This window comes from Epinephelus lanceolatus, chromosome 9 (genome assembly GCF_041903045.1).
Source record: "Epinephelus lanceolatus isolate andai-2023 chromosome 9, ASM4190304v1, whole genome shotgun sequence".
Classification (NCBI taxonomy): Eukaryota; Metazoa; Chordata; class Actinopteri; order Perciformes; family Serranidae; genus Epinephelus; species Epinephelus lanceolatus.
The window spans coordinates 13,806,783-13,824,318 of NC_135742.1; the positions used below are offsets into that span (position 1 = coordinate 13,806,783).

Below are 17,536 nucleotides of genomic sequence, written 5' to 3' on the forward strand. Positions count from 1 at the left end.
ATGAAAATATTTGTTACGTTTTCCTCCGTATTTTATTGTTAGCGTTACGTTTTCTTGGATGAGTTTATCGTTATCCGGCTCCGCTGCCGGAACTTTTCCGTGTGACGCCCACCGGAAGTAAACAATGCAAACGCTAATGGGGTTAGCTATATGCATATATTGAGTTAGCTGGGAGACGATATTGCCCAGGACATTGTTTAATTTGTAATTAAGCAACAATGTCGTCAGTTGAGCATTTGAGGAGATTTGTCAACGAGCGACTAACTGCTGCTGCTGAAGAAATATTTGGAGTTTTTAAGAAGACTATCGTCGCGTATGAGGAAGAAATCAACCGTCAGCGCAGACTGTTGGACATCGTATGGAACCCTGAAATAAAGTTACTCAGAATAGGTATGTCAACAACTTTGTAGTATATAAAACTAGTATATATTGTTTAAATATATACTAACACTTATTTGCATGTCTGCATTTTTCTCTACCATCGCAGTGGTATCCTCTTCCTCTTTCTTTTTTTGTGTCCCCTCCAGAGCTCCCACAGCATCAGGTCGGTATGAAGGAGGATGTTCTCGCTGACCAGCAGGACCCAGAGCCTCCACAGATTAAAGAGGAACTGGAGGAACTCTGCACCAGTCCGGAGGGAGAGCAGCTTGAACTGAAGCAAGAGACTGACACCCTTATCTTGACACCTACATCAGAGGGAAATGACCACAGTGAAGCTCAGTCTCTGTATTTTCCTCCTGACAAATGTCTGAATGCAGCAGACACAGAGCTTCCAGCTAGCGTGTGTATCACTTGGCAAAATGATGAATCAGACTCTGAAGACTCGGATGTATCAGACCCAAAAAATGTACACCAGCTTCTCTTCCACAACTTCCTTGTAGCTCAAAGCCAACATCAAAATGGAAGCGAGCATGGAGACTCAGGATCAACAAGTAACGTGCAGCCAGACCCCCAAAAAAGTCACACTCACTACTTAATCAACACTAACTTGTCAGGGATTTGCTGTAATAAAGGTAAAAAGTTTCTCAAATGTGACACGTGTGAGAAAACTTTTAGGTATAGGTCAGATTTGCAGAGACACCTGCTGATACACACAGGTGAGAAGCCATATTCTTGCAACATGTGTGGAAAAAGATTCAATCAGAAAGCAAGACTGAGCGGCCATATGAGGATCCACACAGGTGAGAAGCCATATTCTTGCAAAACCTGTGGGAAATATTTCCGACATAACAGTCAGTTGACAGTCCACATGAGAGGCCACACGGGAGAGAAGCCATTTACTTGCAACACCTGCGGGAAAGATTTCAGACGTAGTGATGAATTGGCAGCCCACATAAGAAGAATCCACTAACCTTATTTTTTCTTCATACAGTGTATTACTCGTATATCGAGATCGTTTAATGCTGCATCTCAGCAGCTAGGGTTCAGTTTAAGTATGATTTGATACTGTTTGGTGTTTTCATCAGTGCAGCTGTCTCATATTGAACAAACTTGTATTCAGTAGAGGAATGTAACTACATGTACTCAAGTACTTTGTGCAGCATTGATTGTCTACGTAGCCATGGTTGCATGTAAATTCCACACACATATGAAATCTTGAACACTTCCAATAAAAAAAAAATTAGTTTTGAAGCAGTTCTGTCGCCATCTTGTTTTTTTGAAGCCAGAAGTGACCATATATGGCTGTGGAGGAGCAAGGGGTGAAGCTGACTGGGAAGCAGGGGCCACTATGGCAGACAGCCCATAATTAAGCTTAACTTTAAGCCTTAATAAAATTGAAATGGGTGAGTTGTATAAAATTTGACCTCTGTACAGTTATAATGAATGGGGAAATTAGCTATAGAGACCAAAACCGTTTTTTCCAGGCTGTAAACATGTTTATTTCTGCTGAAAAGTGGACGTTTTAACAAGGGGGGTCTCTGGGAATTGACTGACTTCTGGAGCCAGCCTCAAGGAGCCGTTCAGAGAACTGTACATTTTGGCATTTCAGTGTTGGTCTCATTTTTCAGCCCCGGAGGTTGCTGCATGAGGAAAAAGTTGCTCAAACTACTTTGTAAAAAAGAAAACCAATAATAAGAATAAAAAATGACTATGTACATCTGATATGACAAAGTGTAAAGCAAATAAAGTCACATACCAAAAAAGCCACTCAATTGATTTTATTGCAGAAAGTGCTTGTTGTTCACAAATCATACATAAACCAAAAATATAAAAAGATAAAATACCCTATTTAAGGGAAAGTTAAAGGAATGTCCCCTTTGGTTTTGTAAGTCAGACACCTGCCTTCCAGAAACCAGAGTCACCTGAGTCCATCTGGGGATTTTGCACCAAGAAGAATTACTCACTTCTCTAGGTAACTTCTTAAATAGCATGATGGCAAGTCAAAAGCAAGCAACGTCTCTGAACATTTCTCAATACGTAGTATTAATCAATACTTATGACTAATGAATGCAGCAATTTCAGTTTATGGACCAACATTGTTAATGGTTTCAGTAGTTAATTACAAAAAAATTGGCAAAAAAGTAATTTGCCACTATGCTCAGGATTTTCTATGAGTCTGTGGTGGCCAGTGCTATCATCAATGCTGTTGTGTGCTGGGGCAGCAAGCTGAGGGTGGCAGATGCCAACAGACTCAACAAACTGATCTGCAAGGCCAGTGACGTCGTGGGAACGGAGTGTGACTCTCTGATGGTGGTGTCACAGAGGAGGATGCTGTCTAAGCTACGAACTATCTTGGACAATGTCTCACACCCACTCCACCATGTGTTGGCCAGGCACAAGAGTACTTTCAGTGGGAGACTCATACCACCAAAATGTACCAGTGAACGCCACATTCCTGCCTGTGGCCATCAAACTGTACAACTCCCCCCTCTGAGTGGCCCTGAGACTACTTCACCCACTGTCTAACAAACATCATGGTGCTTTTCTTTACCTCTAGCTCACATGCAAATGCAAAACATCATGGCATCAATAATTACAATAAAATATAAATTTGATCTCACTACATGGCACTGACAAGGGCCATTTTGCATACTGGTTCGTGTAATGTTTCTTTCTTCTAATAGATTTTTCTATTAATATTTCCATACACTAAAATAGTGCCAAATGTCCTTGTGGGATGATGTGAAGTAAGTGTAAATCCCTGCTGTTGATAAACACAAGGTTTTTAAATTAAATGCCATCAGTTGGAAGAGGAAAGAAAAGCTCCTGCACTGTCCACCGTCGGACCTAAACAGTGTGACACCAGCGGAAGTAAACAACACAACCGCCAGTCGCGTCAGCTCCATGGGCAAATTGAGTTAGGAAGATATTGCCGTCGCTGTAAAGCTAACTGTTTAATTTGCAACAATGTCTTCACTTGAGTGTCTGAGAGAGTTTGTCAATGATCGACTAACCGCTGCTTTGGAGGAAATATTCGGAGTTTTTGAGAAAACCATCGTTGAGTACGAGGAAGAGATCAACCGTCAGCGCAGACTGTTGGATATGGTGTGGAACCCTGAAGTCAAGTTACACAGGATAGGTGTGTTAAACCTACTAATTTTAATAACAACAAACAAAGGAAATTGATGTATATGTGATGCCAGTTGTTAAAATTGTGGGACTTCCTTTTGTTCTTTGTCCCTCCAGAGCTCCCACAGCAACATGTGTGTAAGCAGGAGGAGGTTCTCACTGACCAGGAGAGGAGCTCCAGTCTGGACCAGGAGGACCCAGAGCCTCCACAGATTAAAGAGGAAGAGGAGGAACTCTGCACCAAACAGGAGGGAGAGCAGCTTGAACTGAAGGAGGAGGCTGATACCTTTATGACGACTCCTACTCATGAGGAAAGTGACCACAGTGAAGATCAGACTCTGGACTGCAGCACTGTTGAAACTCAGAGTGTGGTGATGGAAAAGCCTCAAAGCTACATTTCAGTTTTAAGCTCTGTGGTACCAGAGCCAACTTTTGACCACCAGCTCCTCTGTCACGACTCTCATGTAGCTGAGAGCCAAGATCAGACACGAGGCAAACATGAAGACTCAGGATCAAGTAGAGATGCAGAGCCAGAACCACAGAGTCATCATCACACAAGCATCAGTCACTGCATCAATGTATATACCCCTACTATGACAACAACTCACTGTACTTCTCAAACTGTTAAAAACTCTTTCAAATGTGACACGTGTGAGAAAGCCTTTAGGTATAAGTCACTTTTGCAGAGACACCTGATAATACACACAGGTGAGAAACCACATTCTTGTGACACGTGTGGGAAAAGATTTAGCCGGACATCTATACTGAACGCTCATATGAGAACTCACACAGGTCAGAAGCCATATTCTTGCAACACCTGCGGCAAGAGATTCAGCCAGACATCAACATTAAGCGCTCATATAAGAATACACACAGGTGAGAAACCATATTCTTGCAACACCTGTGGGAAAAGATTCAGTCGGACATCACTATTGAACTCTCACTCAACAGTCCATACAGGGAAGAAACCGCACACTTGCGACACTTGTGGGAAAAGGTTCAGTCGGCCATCGCTGTTGAACGCTCATGCGACGGTCCACACAGGTGAGAAACCATATTCCTGCAACACCTGTGGGAAAAGATTCAGTCGGACAAAGCAACTGAACGCTCATTTAAGAGTCCACACAGGTGAGAAGCCATATAGCTGCAAAACATGTGGGAAAAGATTCAGTTGGACATCACAGCTGAAGAATCATAGAAAAGTCCATGTAGGTGAGAACCCATGTGACAACATCCTGAGCAGTGTTTGAATTGGGAAGGCATATTGGACTGCATACTGACTTTGTATTTGAACCCTCACAGGTGAGGAGCCACATGAGCACTTATTAGAAAGTATATCTCATACCTGACAAAACAGTCCGTAAACAGGACAAACCACCAGCTCCTCTGGACAAGTGTTCACTCGCTAAAATGTCTCTATCTGCAAATGTCAAACCTGCAGCCCACAACCTTGGTGTGATATTTGACAGTGACCTCTCCTTTAAAAAAACAAATTACAAGCATCGTCCAGTACTCTTTCTATCAATAAAGAAGCATCTCCAAAATCAGGTCCTTTCTCTTTCAGCATGATCTTGCGAAGGTCATCCCTGCTTTCATTTCTTCATGGTTAGATTGCTTCAACTCACTGTATTCAAGGTTGAGACAGAAAGCCATCTCACGGCTTCAGCGAGTGCAAAACACAGCTGCTCAGCTTTTAACAAACACTTAAACACACAACTATATCAGCCATGTTTTAGCCTCTCTTCACTGGTTACCAGTCAGTTTAAGAATTGATTTTACTGATCACTTTTAAAGCATGGTTCAGCCCCCGGCTACACTGCTGAGATGCTTCTCCCCTGTGAGCCAGATCGCAGCCTCAGATCCTCAGGCAGGGCTCTGCTGGCTGTTCTTCAGTCCTGGCTCAAAACTAAAGGTGACGAGGCTTTTGCAGTCAAGGCCCCTCAGCTCTGGAACTCCCTGCCCGAAGATCTGAGGCTTTCAGAATCAGTGGCACACTGTTTATTTTATATATGTCTCATTTAATTATTTTTATTGTTTTTTTATCTTGTGTTTTATATTGTATTACTTTAATCGATGTGCTGTGCCTCAGTGCAATCTACAGGGCCTTAGTTGCCAACTTTTCTTATCTGCTTCTGCAACGGTATTTTATCTTTACTGTTCTTTGTATTTTCTTGAATTGAAATAAAGAATACCAATATGTTTTTTCCATGGCCTAGGAAACTTTAATAAATATTTGTGAACATGAGCTGCTCTCTCAAAGCCAGAAACCGGAGAAGTAAGTCTCCAATTTCTGATGTCAGAGGGTCTTAAGTCTGCATCTGCTCCACAAACAGTGAATGTGAGCCGAATTTTATGTATGTATAGAATTTTGTTTTCTTTATTATACCCAAATGAGCCTTATTCTGTTGCACTGTTCTCAGTTAATGTACCCATATATACTCATAACATCCCCCTGGGTGCTCTCAGTATCATCTTTAACATCTTTCACAATCCATTGTCAATGGAGCAGCTCTAGGCTTGATGTCCTATGACATCACAAAGAGTTTTAGCACCCCAGCGTTTGAATTTGGGAGAGTTGTTCGTGTTTATTTGGGGACTTAACTTAGACCACAGTAATAGCATTTATGAATTAACCTGTTTTTTCCACTTCATGTTACTGTATTACTCATGTTGACTTCAGCAATAGTAATGTTTTAACAATCATAATCTCCAAAATCTTTGAAAGGTCTTGTTGCACAATGAGCGCAGTTTCCACAAATGTATGTGCTGTTAAATTAATACTCTTGTTTTGCTACTTTTACACACTACTTACTGTCAAAAATATTGATTTATAGATACATAATGATTACAAATGTTCTTAAAGGTGTCAATACTCTTTTTCTGCAGTATCGATATGCTGGTATTTTTCCCTAACAATGTTATGACACCGCTGCAGTGCATCCATTGCTGCCTCCTCTCACTTGCTCTCTTCTCCGTTTAATTCTGTTCAGTTCAGTTTAATGGAGCTTTACTGACATGCTGAACATACGTTTACACTGCCAAAGCAAGTGTGAAATAAAAGCAAAAAGTATACATGAAGTAATGATTGACAAGGATAAAGAAATGTGTAGACAGAGATATAAGAGCTGTGTCCCCATCGCCCCGACTCCTCTCACTCCATCACAGTGCCGTCTTCTCGACTCCCACCTAATTTACTCTAGCTGCATATAATCTTTTGTGACATGGTTTTGTTTTTTACCTGCACTTTATTTCCTTTTGAATGTGTGACAATCTGAGTGTCTTTTGAACGTGCACTACTGCAAGAAGAATATTGTTTTTGTTAATGTAAAAAAGTTATAATCATTGTTAATGTCTACTACAGTCATTCTGCTACTAAGAGAAGGAAAAAATGTCAAAGCATTGTTACAGTTATCTTCTGTTAAAATGTGTTTAACTTTATGCCCTCATTGTCAATCATGCCCCTTAGTATCAAAAATGGTATCAGAGATCGGTATTTTTCAGCGCATTTTGTCAAAGTTAGAATTCCAGTGCTGTGACAACACTAATGTGAATTGAGAATCTCTGATGTTGAAGCTGAGAAACTCTCTCCTACAAATGTAAAGGACTGACCTCTGGAATGAATAAACCCTTTACTAGTGTTGGGTCACTTGTCTTTTTATCCTGCCAGTCAGAGCATTTTTATTTTATTTTATTTTATTTTATTTTATTGATGCTGCATCATTTTTCTTAATTGCATATTGTCATGTATCTTGTCTTTGATTTAACTTGATATAAGGTGACACAACCTGCAGATCACGTGCAGCATGTTACTGTCAAATTATGTTGTTAATTATAACATATAACAATATTTAATCAAATGAAAGAGAAGTCATCACAAAAACAAAAGTCTCTCTTACAATGTAAACACCTTTATTACGTTAAAGATTCACTGTAGCACACGACATGTGGGCTGTCATTATTTTATATAAAGATTTATGTAAAATAAATGAATCACACATTAAAAATAAAAGTGTGCTTCCTTAATACAGTCACATTCAGATTCAGACAACTTTATTAATCCCACCAGGAGCAATTTGTTTGAACAGAACATATAGACACATAAATGAATGAGTAATAAAAAAATATGCCAGGGAGTTCAGTGGAATAAATGACTCTATAAATAATAAAAGTTAATAGACACATTATCATAATGGACATAAAAACAGTAAAAACAAAAATGTACAAAGAATTTTAAAGACAAATAGCAGCAGGAATAAAAAAATTGAATACTGGTTAGTTTTACAAGCAGGTAAAGTGTAATGACACCCTGACGGCAACAGAGAAAAATAAATCACCTTGTGCGTGTAAAAATATGTTTCCTTCTAATGTGTGCTGTCAACTCGTTGCTACGTCTGAAATCTTTCCCGCATGCGTTGCACAAATATGGTTTCTCACCTGTGTGGATTCTTGCATGAGTTTTCAGCGCTGACGTGTAAGCAAATCTTTTCCCGCAGGTCTTGCAAAGGTACGGCTTCTCACCTGTGTGGGTCCTCATGTGGACTTTTAAGTCACCGCTAAGTCTGAAATCTTGCCCGCATGTTTTACAAGTATATGGTTTCTCACCTGTGTGTAGTTTGACGTGAGCGTTCAGTCCCGACATGTAATGGAATCTTTTACCGCAGGTGTTGCAAAGGTACGGCTTCTCGCCCATGTGTGTTCTCATGTGGCTTTTCAAGAAGCGATTCTGTCTGAAAGCTTTCCCGCATGATTTGCACACATATGGCTTCTCATCTGTGTGGATCGTTATATGAGTGTTTAACTCTGATGTCCAAAAGAATCTTTTCCCACAGGTGTCACAAGAATATGGCTTCTCACCTGTGTGTGTTATCAGGTGTCTCTGGAAATGTGACTTACAGTTAAAAGCTTTCTCACATGTGTCACATTTGAAAGACTTTTCACCTGTGTGGAAATTGTTTACTTTGTCTCTGTGACTTCTGCTTTTGTGATGTCTTTTTTGGGGTTCTGGCTCTGAATTTTGAGTCAATGCTGAGTCCCCATGCTCGCCTCCTTTCTGATCTCCTCTCTTAGCTACATGAGAGTTTTGAGAGAGGAGCTGGTGGTCACTTTTTGGTTTTGATGCTTCACAATTTTCACTGCCAGATTTGTCTTTTAGGCAACTGATACCCATGCAAGCTGGAAGCTCTGATGGACACTGACTTTTGTCCGGATTCAAGCTCAAAGTCTGATCTTCGCTGTGGTCACTTTCTTCATGAGTAGGAATCAACATAAAGGTATCCGTCTCCTGCTTCAGTGCAAGCTGCTCTCCCTCCTGGTTGCCACCGTGTGCTTCTGATACCACCGAGCTTATAACTGGCATGTTGGCTACAGACTCTTTCTCTGCTTCCCTAAAAGTATCATCAGAGTTGAAGTCCAGAGTCTGATCTTCACTGTGGTCACTTTCCTCATGAGTAGGAGTCAATATAAAGGTATCAGCCTCCTCCTTCAGCTCAATCTGCTCTCCCTCCTGACTGGTGCAGAGTTCCTCCTGTTCCTCTTTAATCTGTGGAGGCTCTGGGTCCTCTTGGTCCAGACTGGAGCTCCTCTCCTGAATACAGAGCTGCTGGTCTGTGAGAGCCTCCTCCTCCTTAAAGACATGTTGCTGTGGAGGCTCTGGAGGGACAGACAACAAAATGAATAGGATACTAGTGTGATGGTAAAGACAAAACGAGCAGACATGCGAACATATTAGTATCAGTATATTTATATTTTAAACAAATGGGATTATCGAATTCCTCTGCTTTGTATTAGTAAAATATATTTAGTGTTACATACCTATATTGGGTAATTTCATTTCAGATCTCCAAACAATATCCAGCAGTCAGACAGATGTATTTCTTTTGCTCGACGATAGGTTGTTTTTTTTTTTTTGTTAAATTATTATTAATTCATTTTGTCCTTATTTTTTAATTCCTAATTCCTGAAATACTCAACTGGATACCGTGTTGTTAAATTAACCATGAAATAACTGCATATGCTGCCATTTTAATGTAGTATCCTAGCTAATTAAATACACGTACGCCTCTAATACAGCGCTTGTATTATTTACTTCCGCTCGATGTCACACTATTAAGTTCCGACAGTGACAGTGCCGGAACTTTTCTTTCCGCCTTCAACTGATGCAAACATGTGCGTTTAATATCACTATTACGGATATTCATACCATCGCCTCTTTCCACAAGGTAATTAGATAATATTGTCTGAACTATATCTTACAATTGACGGCTTGATTTTGTTCAAAACAAATAAATGAGCAGTGGCGGAAGAACTGTTCCGATTATTCAGGCAGAAATAATTCATGGTGTGTTAAAAATGTTACACACACAAAGTAGTAGGCTGGTTTAACGGGCCATCAGTTAAAAGAGGAGAGAGACTTTTCCTAGAAGTGTGGGATAATGAAAACATATCTTCACGGTGTCTTCACTCTTATTCTTGCGGCAATTTGTAAAGCTCTGCGAGAGCAACTGCACAAGCAGCAGCTCCCCCTACCGACCAAATGGCCTCACTGCTCTCCAGGGAGCTTCTGAGGTAATTCGGACAGCACACTTGACTAATTGATGACATTTGTCTGGTTTCTCTTTTGATTAATTTGCTTTACATCAGGTTTTCTTCCATTTTGATTTCTGGCTTTTCTTTTGATTTCTCATTCACAACAAGCTTCATTAATCAGCATCTTATTTTGCAGTGGTTTGGTTTCTCTTTTTTTAAAAAAATTCTGTCATTTCTACGGTCCATTTATTTACTTTTTTTTAGTTCAGTTCAGTAATTCAAGCTTTTACTTACGTGTTGTTTTTGCACGCTTTGCACACACTTTTTTTTTAGATTTTTTATTCATAGCATTGTACTTTTGTTTCTTCAAATAACTTATATACGATCATATAACATGAGCATGAAATTTAGATAATAAAAGATTAAAAAAACATATTTAATTTAATTTGCCCATATTAAGACATTGTCCTTGTTCATTACAGTGAAACACCAACTAAATTAAGAATTCCAATGTGTTATTTCCATTGCCTGGGAAAGTTCAATCAATATCTGTAAAATGTGCTACTCTCTCTCTCTCTCTCTCTCTCTCTCTCTCTCTCTCTCTCTCAAAGCCTTCTTTGATTTGGTCATTTCTACTACCTAGCAGGAAATGTCTGTGGTTAGGTAACCATTCTGTTTGCTCATTTACCATGTGTTAATTAAGATACACAAGTTCCACCTGTAGATATCTCATTTGAAACATCTGCAAACTATATGGTAGTCCTGCCGTTGTGAGGTGAAGAGAAAAAATGCAAAATGATCTTGTTTGATTCACTAATATTGTGTGGTGGGCCACATACACTTTATTTGAAAGTCAGGCTGAGGGATGTTTAAAATTGTGGATCCACAGAATGTTTGTTTTCTTTTTTAAACCCAAACAAGCTTTATTCTATTGTAGTGTTCTCAGCTTTGAAACAGAAATTGTACCCATATACTCAGAACATCCCCCTGGGTGCTCTCCGTGTCATACACAACATCTCTCCCAACTTATTGTCTATAGAACAGCTCCAGACTTTCTAACCCGGATTTGGGAGATTACAATACTGTTTGCAAACAGAAATACAACAAATTCAGTCAAATGAAAGGAAAAACGTTACACTAAGATACTGACATCTCAACTTTATTGTAAAAATGTACACTCAGTGACAGAGATGTAGCTACTACAAAAGTAGAGATGCACAATATGGATTTTTTCCAATAACTGCCTTCTTCTTTTGGCCGATACCAATAAGACAACCGATAATTTCACGTTTCTATATTTCAAAGGAAGTCCATAGCCTGTATTTTATACACACCTGGGGGTGAAAAGAGCAAAGATGTAGTGAGCAGAGGTGAAAGATTTAATATTACATTGCTCAAACCAAATCTAACTGAGGTCAATAATATTTACACAACAAAAATAAAAAACAGTTCTGACTCTTCAGCTGTTCTTTTTAAGTGCACATCAAAAAACTTCAAACATAATTTGCTTTTTATAGAGTGTTTTACCTAAGATTTCCATTTAATGCTTTGACATAACATTTGTCACATTAGATGTATCAACGTGTTATACACAGTTGAAGTAAGTGCATCCCTTAATCCAAAAATAAAGGCTTGTGTTTAACATAAATTCATTCATTCATCAGGCCAGATGAGATATGTAATCCCTCCAGTGGGTTCTGGGTCTACCCTGGGGCCTCTTACCAGTGGGACGTGCCCCAAAACACCTCCAGTGAGGCACCCAGGAGGCATCCTGATCAGATGCCCTGTGGGCCCACCGCCCACAGGGACAGAGATCAGGGTTTGGTGCATTGTGTGCGGGTCCCCAGGCGTGCTGATGGCTGTGACTCTGGGGACAGTCCTTCAGCGCTGCATCTAACCAGTGTAACTGTAGCAACAGAAAGGAAAGACACCCCCGACACAACTGCGTTATCTTCCTCTAAAACTGTGAGAAACGTCCAAACTGGTGACAACATGTTTGGCTCTTTAGTCAGCATGCTGAGCTTGCTCTTCGTCTTCTTCTTCTTCTTTGTGTTCTCTAAGTGCGGCCGATGAAAGCAATATGGCTTTGTATTATCGGCTCTATTTTTCAGTTACAATTTGATTAATAAATAATTTGAATAATAAATAATAATATAAATTTCCCATTATCAGCCAGATATATTGTGCATCCCTATACAAAACTGTATTTAATTCCGTTGAACATGTCTCTGCGCGAGTTTAATCTGTATGGTTTCTCCTGTGTATATTGGTCTCTCTTTTTTTTTCTTTTCAAGAATGTGATTGGAGTAGAACTTTTCCCAAAAGTGCTATAATTGTGTGGCTTATTGCTTCTATGAGAACCACTAGAACTAAATCCTCTCACACATACCTGGCATGCACGAGTCTACATGCCTGTGTGTGATCTTATATGCCTTGTCAACTGAGACACATCAAAGTACGTTTTCCCGCAGATCTTGCAAAGATGCGGCTTCTCCCCAGTGTGGGCTCTTCTAATGTGGACCAACAAGTCACGACTAACTCTGAAAGCACTCCCACATGTGTTGCAAGTAAACGGCTTCTCACCCGTGTGGATTCTCATGTGGAGTTTCAATTCGTCATTACGTCTGAAAGCTTTCCCACATGTCACGCACAAAAATGGCTTCTCACCTGTGTGGCCTCTTATGTGAATGTTCAGTGCTGACATCTGACTGAACCCTTTCCCACAGGTGTTGCATAAATATGGCTTCTCACCTGTGTGGCCTTTTATATGAGTGTTCAACGCCGATTTTTGACTGAACTGTTTCCCACAGGTGTTGCAAGAATATGGCTTCTCAAATGTGTGGATTCTTGTGTGAATGTTCAGTGTCGAGGTGCGACTGAATCCTTTCCCACATATGTTGCAAGAATACGGCTTCTCGCCTGTGTGGGTTTTCATGTGTCTCTGCAACAGTGACTTAAACTTGAAATATTTTTCACATATGTCACATTTGAAAGACTGTTTGTCTGTGTGAGTTGTACAGGGAATCTCTGAGAAGTCAGGGTTGCCTGTAATGTTACCGTGAATGCTGCTTTTGTGATCTCTCTTGTGTGGTTTTGGCTCCGCATCTCGACTTGATCCTGAGTCTCTGTGCTTGCCTCTTGTCTGATCTTGGCTCTCAGCTACATGAGAGCTGTGAGAGAGGAGCTGGTGGTCACCGTGTGCTCCTGATACCACAAAGCTTATAACTGGCAAGTTGACTACATACTCTTTCTCTAATGTACTCAAAGTGATATCAGGATTTAAGTCCAGAGTCTGATCTTCACTGTGGTCACTTTCCTCATGAGTAGGAGTCAACATAAAGGTATCAGCCTCCTCCTTCAATTCAAGCTGCTCTCCCTCCTGACTGATGCAGAGTTCCTCCTCTTCCTCTTTAATCTGTGGAGGCTCTGGGTCCTCTTGGTCCAGAATGGAGCTCCTCTCCTGGTCAGTGAGAACTTCCTCCTCCTTATAGACATGTTGCTGTGGGAGCTCTGGAAGGACAGACAACAATAGGTAGGCTACTGTGATGTTTAAGAAAAACATGCAGACATGCAAGTACCAGAATGTATTTTCAACAAAAAGGATAATTTATAAATCGTATTTCTCTGTTTGTGTTATCAAAAATAATTAAGTTTACCCACCTGTGCTGTGCAATGTTAGCTCAGGTTTCCAAACGATATCCAAAAGTCTGCGCAAACGATCAATCTCTTCCTCGTACTCGACGATAGTTGTTTTAAAAACTCCGAATATTTCTTCAGCAGCAGCAGTTAGTCTCTCTTTGACAAACTCTCTCAAATACTCAACTGAAGACATTGTTACTTCACGAGAAATTTAATATTTATCGACGCTACGACTATAAAAACATCCTAAAGCTACTTCAATACATGAATGAAGCTAGCGCTACAAGCGCTTGTGTTGTTTACTTCCGGTGGTGTTACACTCTTCAGGTCCGACAGAGTAAATCAAAGCGGGATTTTTCTTTCCGCTCTCAGCTGATGGCAGTAGTGAGATACGTTTTAAAAACAACAACAACAAAAATGGTGAAAGAAGTATTCCGTTTATTTAAGTAGAAACCATGGTATATTCACTACGCATTCAGGATGGTAGTTCAGTATAATTACAGAAGTCTTATTCGCAAAATATATGAAGCACCTGAACTCCCAAAAGGGGGCTTTTTTATATTGTGTGCACACGTTAATTTTTCTTATGTGAACCAGTTATTACCTTATGGAAACAAGATATTTTCTTGAATTGTGCCAACAAGATAATAAGTTGCTCCCATGCACAAGATAATTAACCACCCACCCAACATTTGTATGTGGAGCCCATGTGGGTAGTAAATGGGCTGAAAAATGGGCCCTATATGGGATTGTCCACACGTTCCGTATTGTATGGGTTACGCAAGTGGGCCCCAGATAAGATGCCCATTTCGGACCCATGCCCACTTTGTACTCGGGTAGCCCCAGAATGACCCATGTTGGCAATTAGCATAGGGCCAATATGGAACATGTGGGCAATCCAATATAGGGCCAATTTTTTCAGCCCATTTTCTACCCACATAAAATAACATGTAGAAAAGTAGAAAGAAAAGCTCCCACACTTGACGGAGCCATATCAACGTAGCCTTTATATGCCTATAACTTTGGTTTGTAGCCATCTCACCCACCAACGGTATTTCTTAAAAGCCAAGAAAACAGCATCATACAATCAGAGTATTTACAAAGCAACATAAGCAAGTATTCATTTACCATTTTTACACATTTTTGCCAAACAAAATACAACTAAATCCCTGATGACACGGGATATTTCAAAAATGAATTTTAGATTACGACAATCATTTTTGCGTTCATGTTTTTGGAATAAGCTCAAACAACAAGCAAAGATGAAAACCACTTTGCATAATTTATTTCAGACAGTAGAGACAGTTTTTTTCTGCAGTCAACAAACCAGTTCTGCTAAAGAATGAAACAACAAATAACAATCTATCAGAGCTGGAATGTGTTTTGATAAACTGAACCAATGAGACTTTGAGTGGACAGTATGAAACGCTGAAATTAAAACATGAACAAAACGGAAATAATTCATCAGAAAATTTCAGAAATATCTCAAACTAAAATGACAAAGTATTTGGTGTAGAAGATACAGTGTTATATTATGATCTAATTAAGCAAAAGACGCTGCTTATAATCCAAAGAATATAATTGGTTTAAGAAAATATAAAAGTTCATCACCTGTTGATGTAATGCAGTTTGTATGCTGAGAACATATTTCTTTCTGGATGATTGTCTTGATTATTCCAAAGAGACAAACAGTGAAGTAAGAGTCAACAACACTGACATCACAAAGAAATCATCACCGGCCTCTCCAATAAAGAAATATGGGAAGAGTTTCTCGGTGAAAGTGTCTCTGTGAATGTAGATGTGACTCATGTCCTTAGAGTCATAGAAAGACACCTCCCCCTTGTCATAGTTCAGCTGGACTCCGACCCGCTGTGGACTCTTCTTCACTGTCACAGTCCTACCATCTCCATTAGTGTATTTTCCATAGCCATGCCATAAACACCAGACTCCACAGTCCGGTGTGGCATATCTCTTTCCCTTCCTGTCAATGGACTCATTAGCCAAACCTATATTCCAGCGAGGATGATCTCCCACCTCCACCTCCCAGCTGTGCTCTCCTGAGCTGAACCCCTCAGAGCCCAGAATATTGGCGTAATTAGTGCATCTCTCTCGATTGTCAGGAAGCTGCTGGTTTTTGTGTCCCGCTCTCACACTGGTCAGATCATCAGACAGACGGAGACAGTGACCTGTAGTGTTCGGGTCCAGAATGACGGGACTGAAGTGGACCTTCTCCCTCATCTTCTCCCAGACTCTGAAGGACAGGTTGCCCAGGTGTTTGGCCACATCTATCAGCGCTCCTGAGACCAGCTGTGGATCTGACAGTGAGCTCTGGACTCTGGCTCTGCTCTGAGTGTCTTTATAACTGCTGAGGAATGGCACGTTGTGTTTCTGCAGCTCTTCCTCAACAGCAGAGATACTGTCAGATAGAGAGGAGATCTGCTTCTGAATCATCTTCATCTCTCTCTTTATAGTCTTTCCCTTCTGCTCCTCTTCCTCCCTCAGAGCTGCCACTCTGGACTCCTCTTCCTCTTTCAGGAACTGGCGGAGCTTGTTGAACTCCGCTCTGATCTGCCACTCTGTGGACAACAGCTGCTTCTTGGAGTGTTGACTCATTTCATCGTATGTTTTCTCCACTTGTTTGTATTTGTCCCTCTTGTCCTGCAGAGACTTTAAGTCAGATTTCAGCTGGTCCTTCAGGTCACTGACTTTTTGTTTTATGGGAACCACCTTGTGACTCTCGTGAAGAGAAAACTTACAGACAGGACACACAGCTCTGTCTTCATCCTCACAGAAAAATTTAGGCTCTTCTTGATGCTCGCTACACAGCAACATTAGTTTCCTTTCTCCCATTTCTGTCTCAGATGTTCCAGCTTTCTGTATCAGCCATGAGTCAGCCATTTGTTTCAGTATAAATTCCGTTCCTGGTTCGTCCATTGAGGATTTTCTTTTACAAATGTGACAGTTTTTGTTTTTAGCTTGTTCCCAGCGTTTTTGCAGGCAGCTTGAACAGAAGCTGTGGTGGCAGCCCAGAGACACAGGATCTCTGAAAATCTCTGAACACTCATGGCAAATCAAATAACTTTCAAGGAGAGCTCGCTCAGCCATTTGTTATCCAAGTTATCTTTGATTAGCAGGACTCACCAACTTCTAGTCTCTTCGCGTCTCCACTTAAAGAACTCCAAACGTATGTTTTCCAGCAGAGATCTCACACCCTGTGATGGCGTCTCGGCTCTGAGCAACAATGTAATGGCTTCAGATGGCAACAGGATAAATACTTTGTCGTTTAAACAGGCTGACTGACTCTGAACCAATTTAACAACATATCTATTTTTAAGTCAAACAGGAGCAGGGTAACCCTAACCCTATGTTCTGTGAATATGACTGTGTTAATTTCATCCAGTTGGATTAAAAGCACTCTCTTAATGTGCATTCATGTAGGAACCAAAGTTATTTTGGCCACCTTCACCTAAATTTATTCTTTCTTTCAACATTGTGTCATAATAAATGTACAAATAACAATCATGATATAGAGTCTTATAAAGTCTCTCAGCTTGAGTGTATTTGTTTTGCTTTCTGGCATATTTTCTCCTTCTCTCATTAGTTTTCTTTACCCTCTTATTGACATTAAAGATCACAAATCTTGAGTGTATGTATGTATTTGTTGGAACTATTATTGAGTTAAATAACTGCGAAATAACTACATAATACAGTTTTTGATTTTCAGTGGATAAATATTCTCGCCACATTGGGTCAGATCTGCCGATAGACTTAGCGTGTTTAAGGAAAGAAATCTTTGGTGAAAATTTTACTTCTCAAGAGCAAAAGTTTTAGACACCCATCACTACATGTACATGTAATCCTC

General features: G+C 40.3%; 4 protein-coding genes across 6 annotated transcripts in view; 2 read left to right on the forward strand and 2 right to left on the reverse strand.

Moving 5' to 3' along the window:
• Positions 1-103: 103 nt before the first annotated feature.
• Positions 104-1,635, forward strand: LOC117252468 (uncharacterized). The gene is made up of 2 exons (XM_033619372.2): positions 104-390; positions 528-1,635. Exons 1-2 carry the CDS (start codon positions 219-221, stop codon positions 1,349-1,351), a joined length of 996 nt encoding a protein of 331 aa, XP_033475263.1. The 5' UTR covers positions 104-218; the 3' UTR covers positions 1,352-1,635.
• Positions 1,636-3,227: 1,592 nt separating this feature from the next.
• Positions 3,228-17,536, forward strand: part of LOC117252460 (uncharacterized) — a 40,006-nt gene continuing 25,697 nt past the window's right edge. Inside the window, exons 1-2 of the mRNA XM_033619362.2 lie at positions 3,228-3,520; positions 3,628-4,754. Coding sequence (XP_033475253.2) covers positions 3,349-3,520; positions 3,628-4,754 — 1,299 coding nt within the window. The 5' untranslated portion in view covers positions 3,228-3,348. The remainder of the gene's footprint in view (positions 3,521-3,627; positions 4,755-17,536) is intronic.
• Positions 7,309-9,622, reverse strand: LOC117252463 (uncharacterized). Its single transcript, XM_033619365.2, has 2 exons — positions 9,322-9,622; positions 7,309-9,159 (listed from the first exon to the last, which is right to left on the reverse strand). The coding sequence occupies exons 1-2, from the start codon at positions 9,338-9,340 to the stop codon at positions 7,841-7,843; spliced, it is 1,338 nt and encodes a 445-aa protein (XP_033475256.2). The 5' UTR covers positions 9,341-9,622; the 3' UTR covers positions 7,309-7,840.
• Positions 11,179-13,979, reverse strand: LOC117252465 (uncharacterized). Of its 3 annotated transcripts, XR_013492012.1 has the most exons (4): positions 13,696-13,973; positions 13,093-13,545; positions 11,758-11,941; positions 11,179-11,369 (listed from the first exon to the last, which is right to left on the reverse strand). XR_013492012.1 is itself a non-coding variant. In XM_078170588.1 (3 exons), the coding sequence occupies exons 1-3, from the start codon at positions 13,865-13,867 to the stop codon at positions 11,850-11,852; spliced, it is 717 nt and encodes a 238-aa protein (XP_078026714.1). In that variant the 5' UTR covers positions 13,868-13,973; the 3' UTR covers positions 11,179-11,849. The 3 variants fall into 3 exon arrangements, 2 of the variants coding, with proteins under 2 accessions (XP_078026714.1, XP_078026713.1); XM_078170588.1 differs by having other exon boundaries at positions 11,179-11,941; XM_078170587.1 differs by lacking the exons at positions 11,179-11,369; positions 11,758-11,941 and having other exon boundaries at positions 12,082-13,545; positions 13,696-13,979.

Bases quoted from the DNA above. Each gene is read 5' to 3' on its own strand.
- LOC117252468 (XM_033619372.2), top strand. From the start codon at position 219: ATGTCGTCAGTTGAGCATTTGAGGAGATTTGTCAACGAGCGACTAACT. The intron at 391-527 runs GTATGTCAACAA...TGTCCCCTCCAG, and splicing joins AATAAAGTTACTCAGAATAG to AGCTCCCACAGCATCAGGTC.
- LOC117252465 (XM_078170587.1), bottom strand. From the start codon at position 13,867: ATGTCTTCAGTTGAGTATTTGAGAGAGTTTGTCAAAGAGAGACTAACT. The intron at 13,546-13,695 runs GTGGGTAAACTT...CTGTCCTTCCAG, and splicing joins GCTAACATTGCACAGCACAG to AGCTCCCACAGCAACATGTC.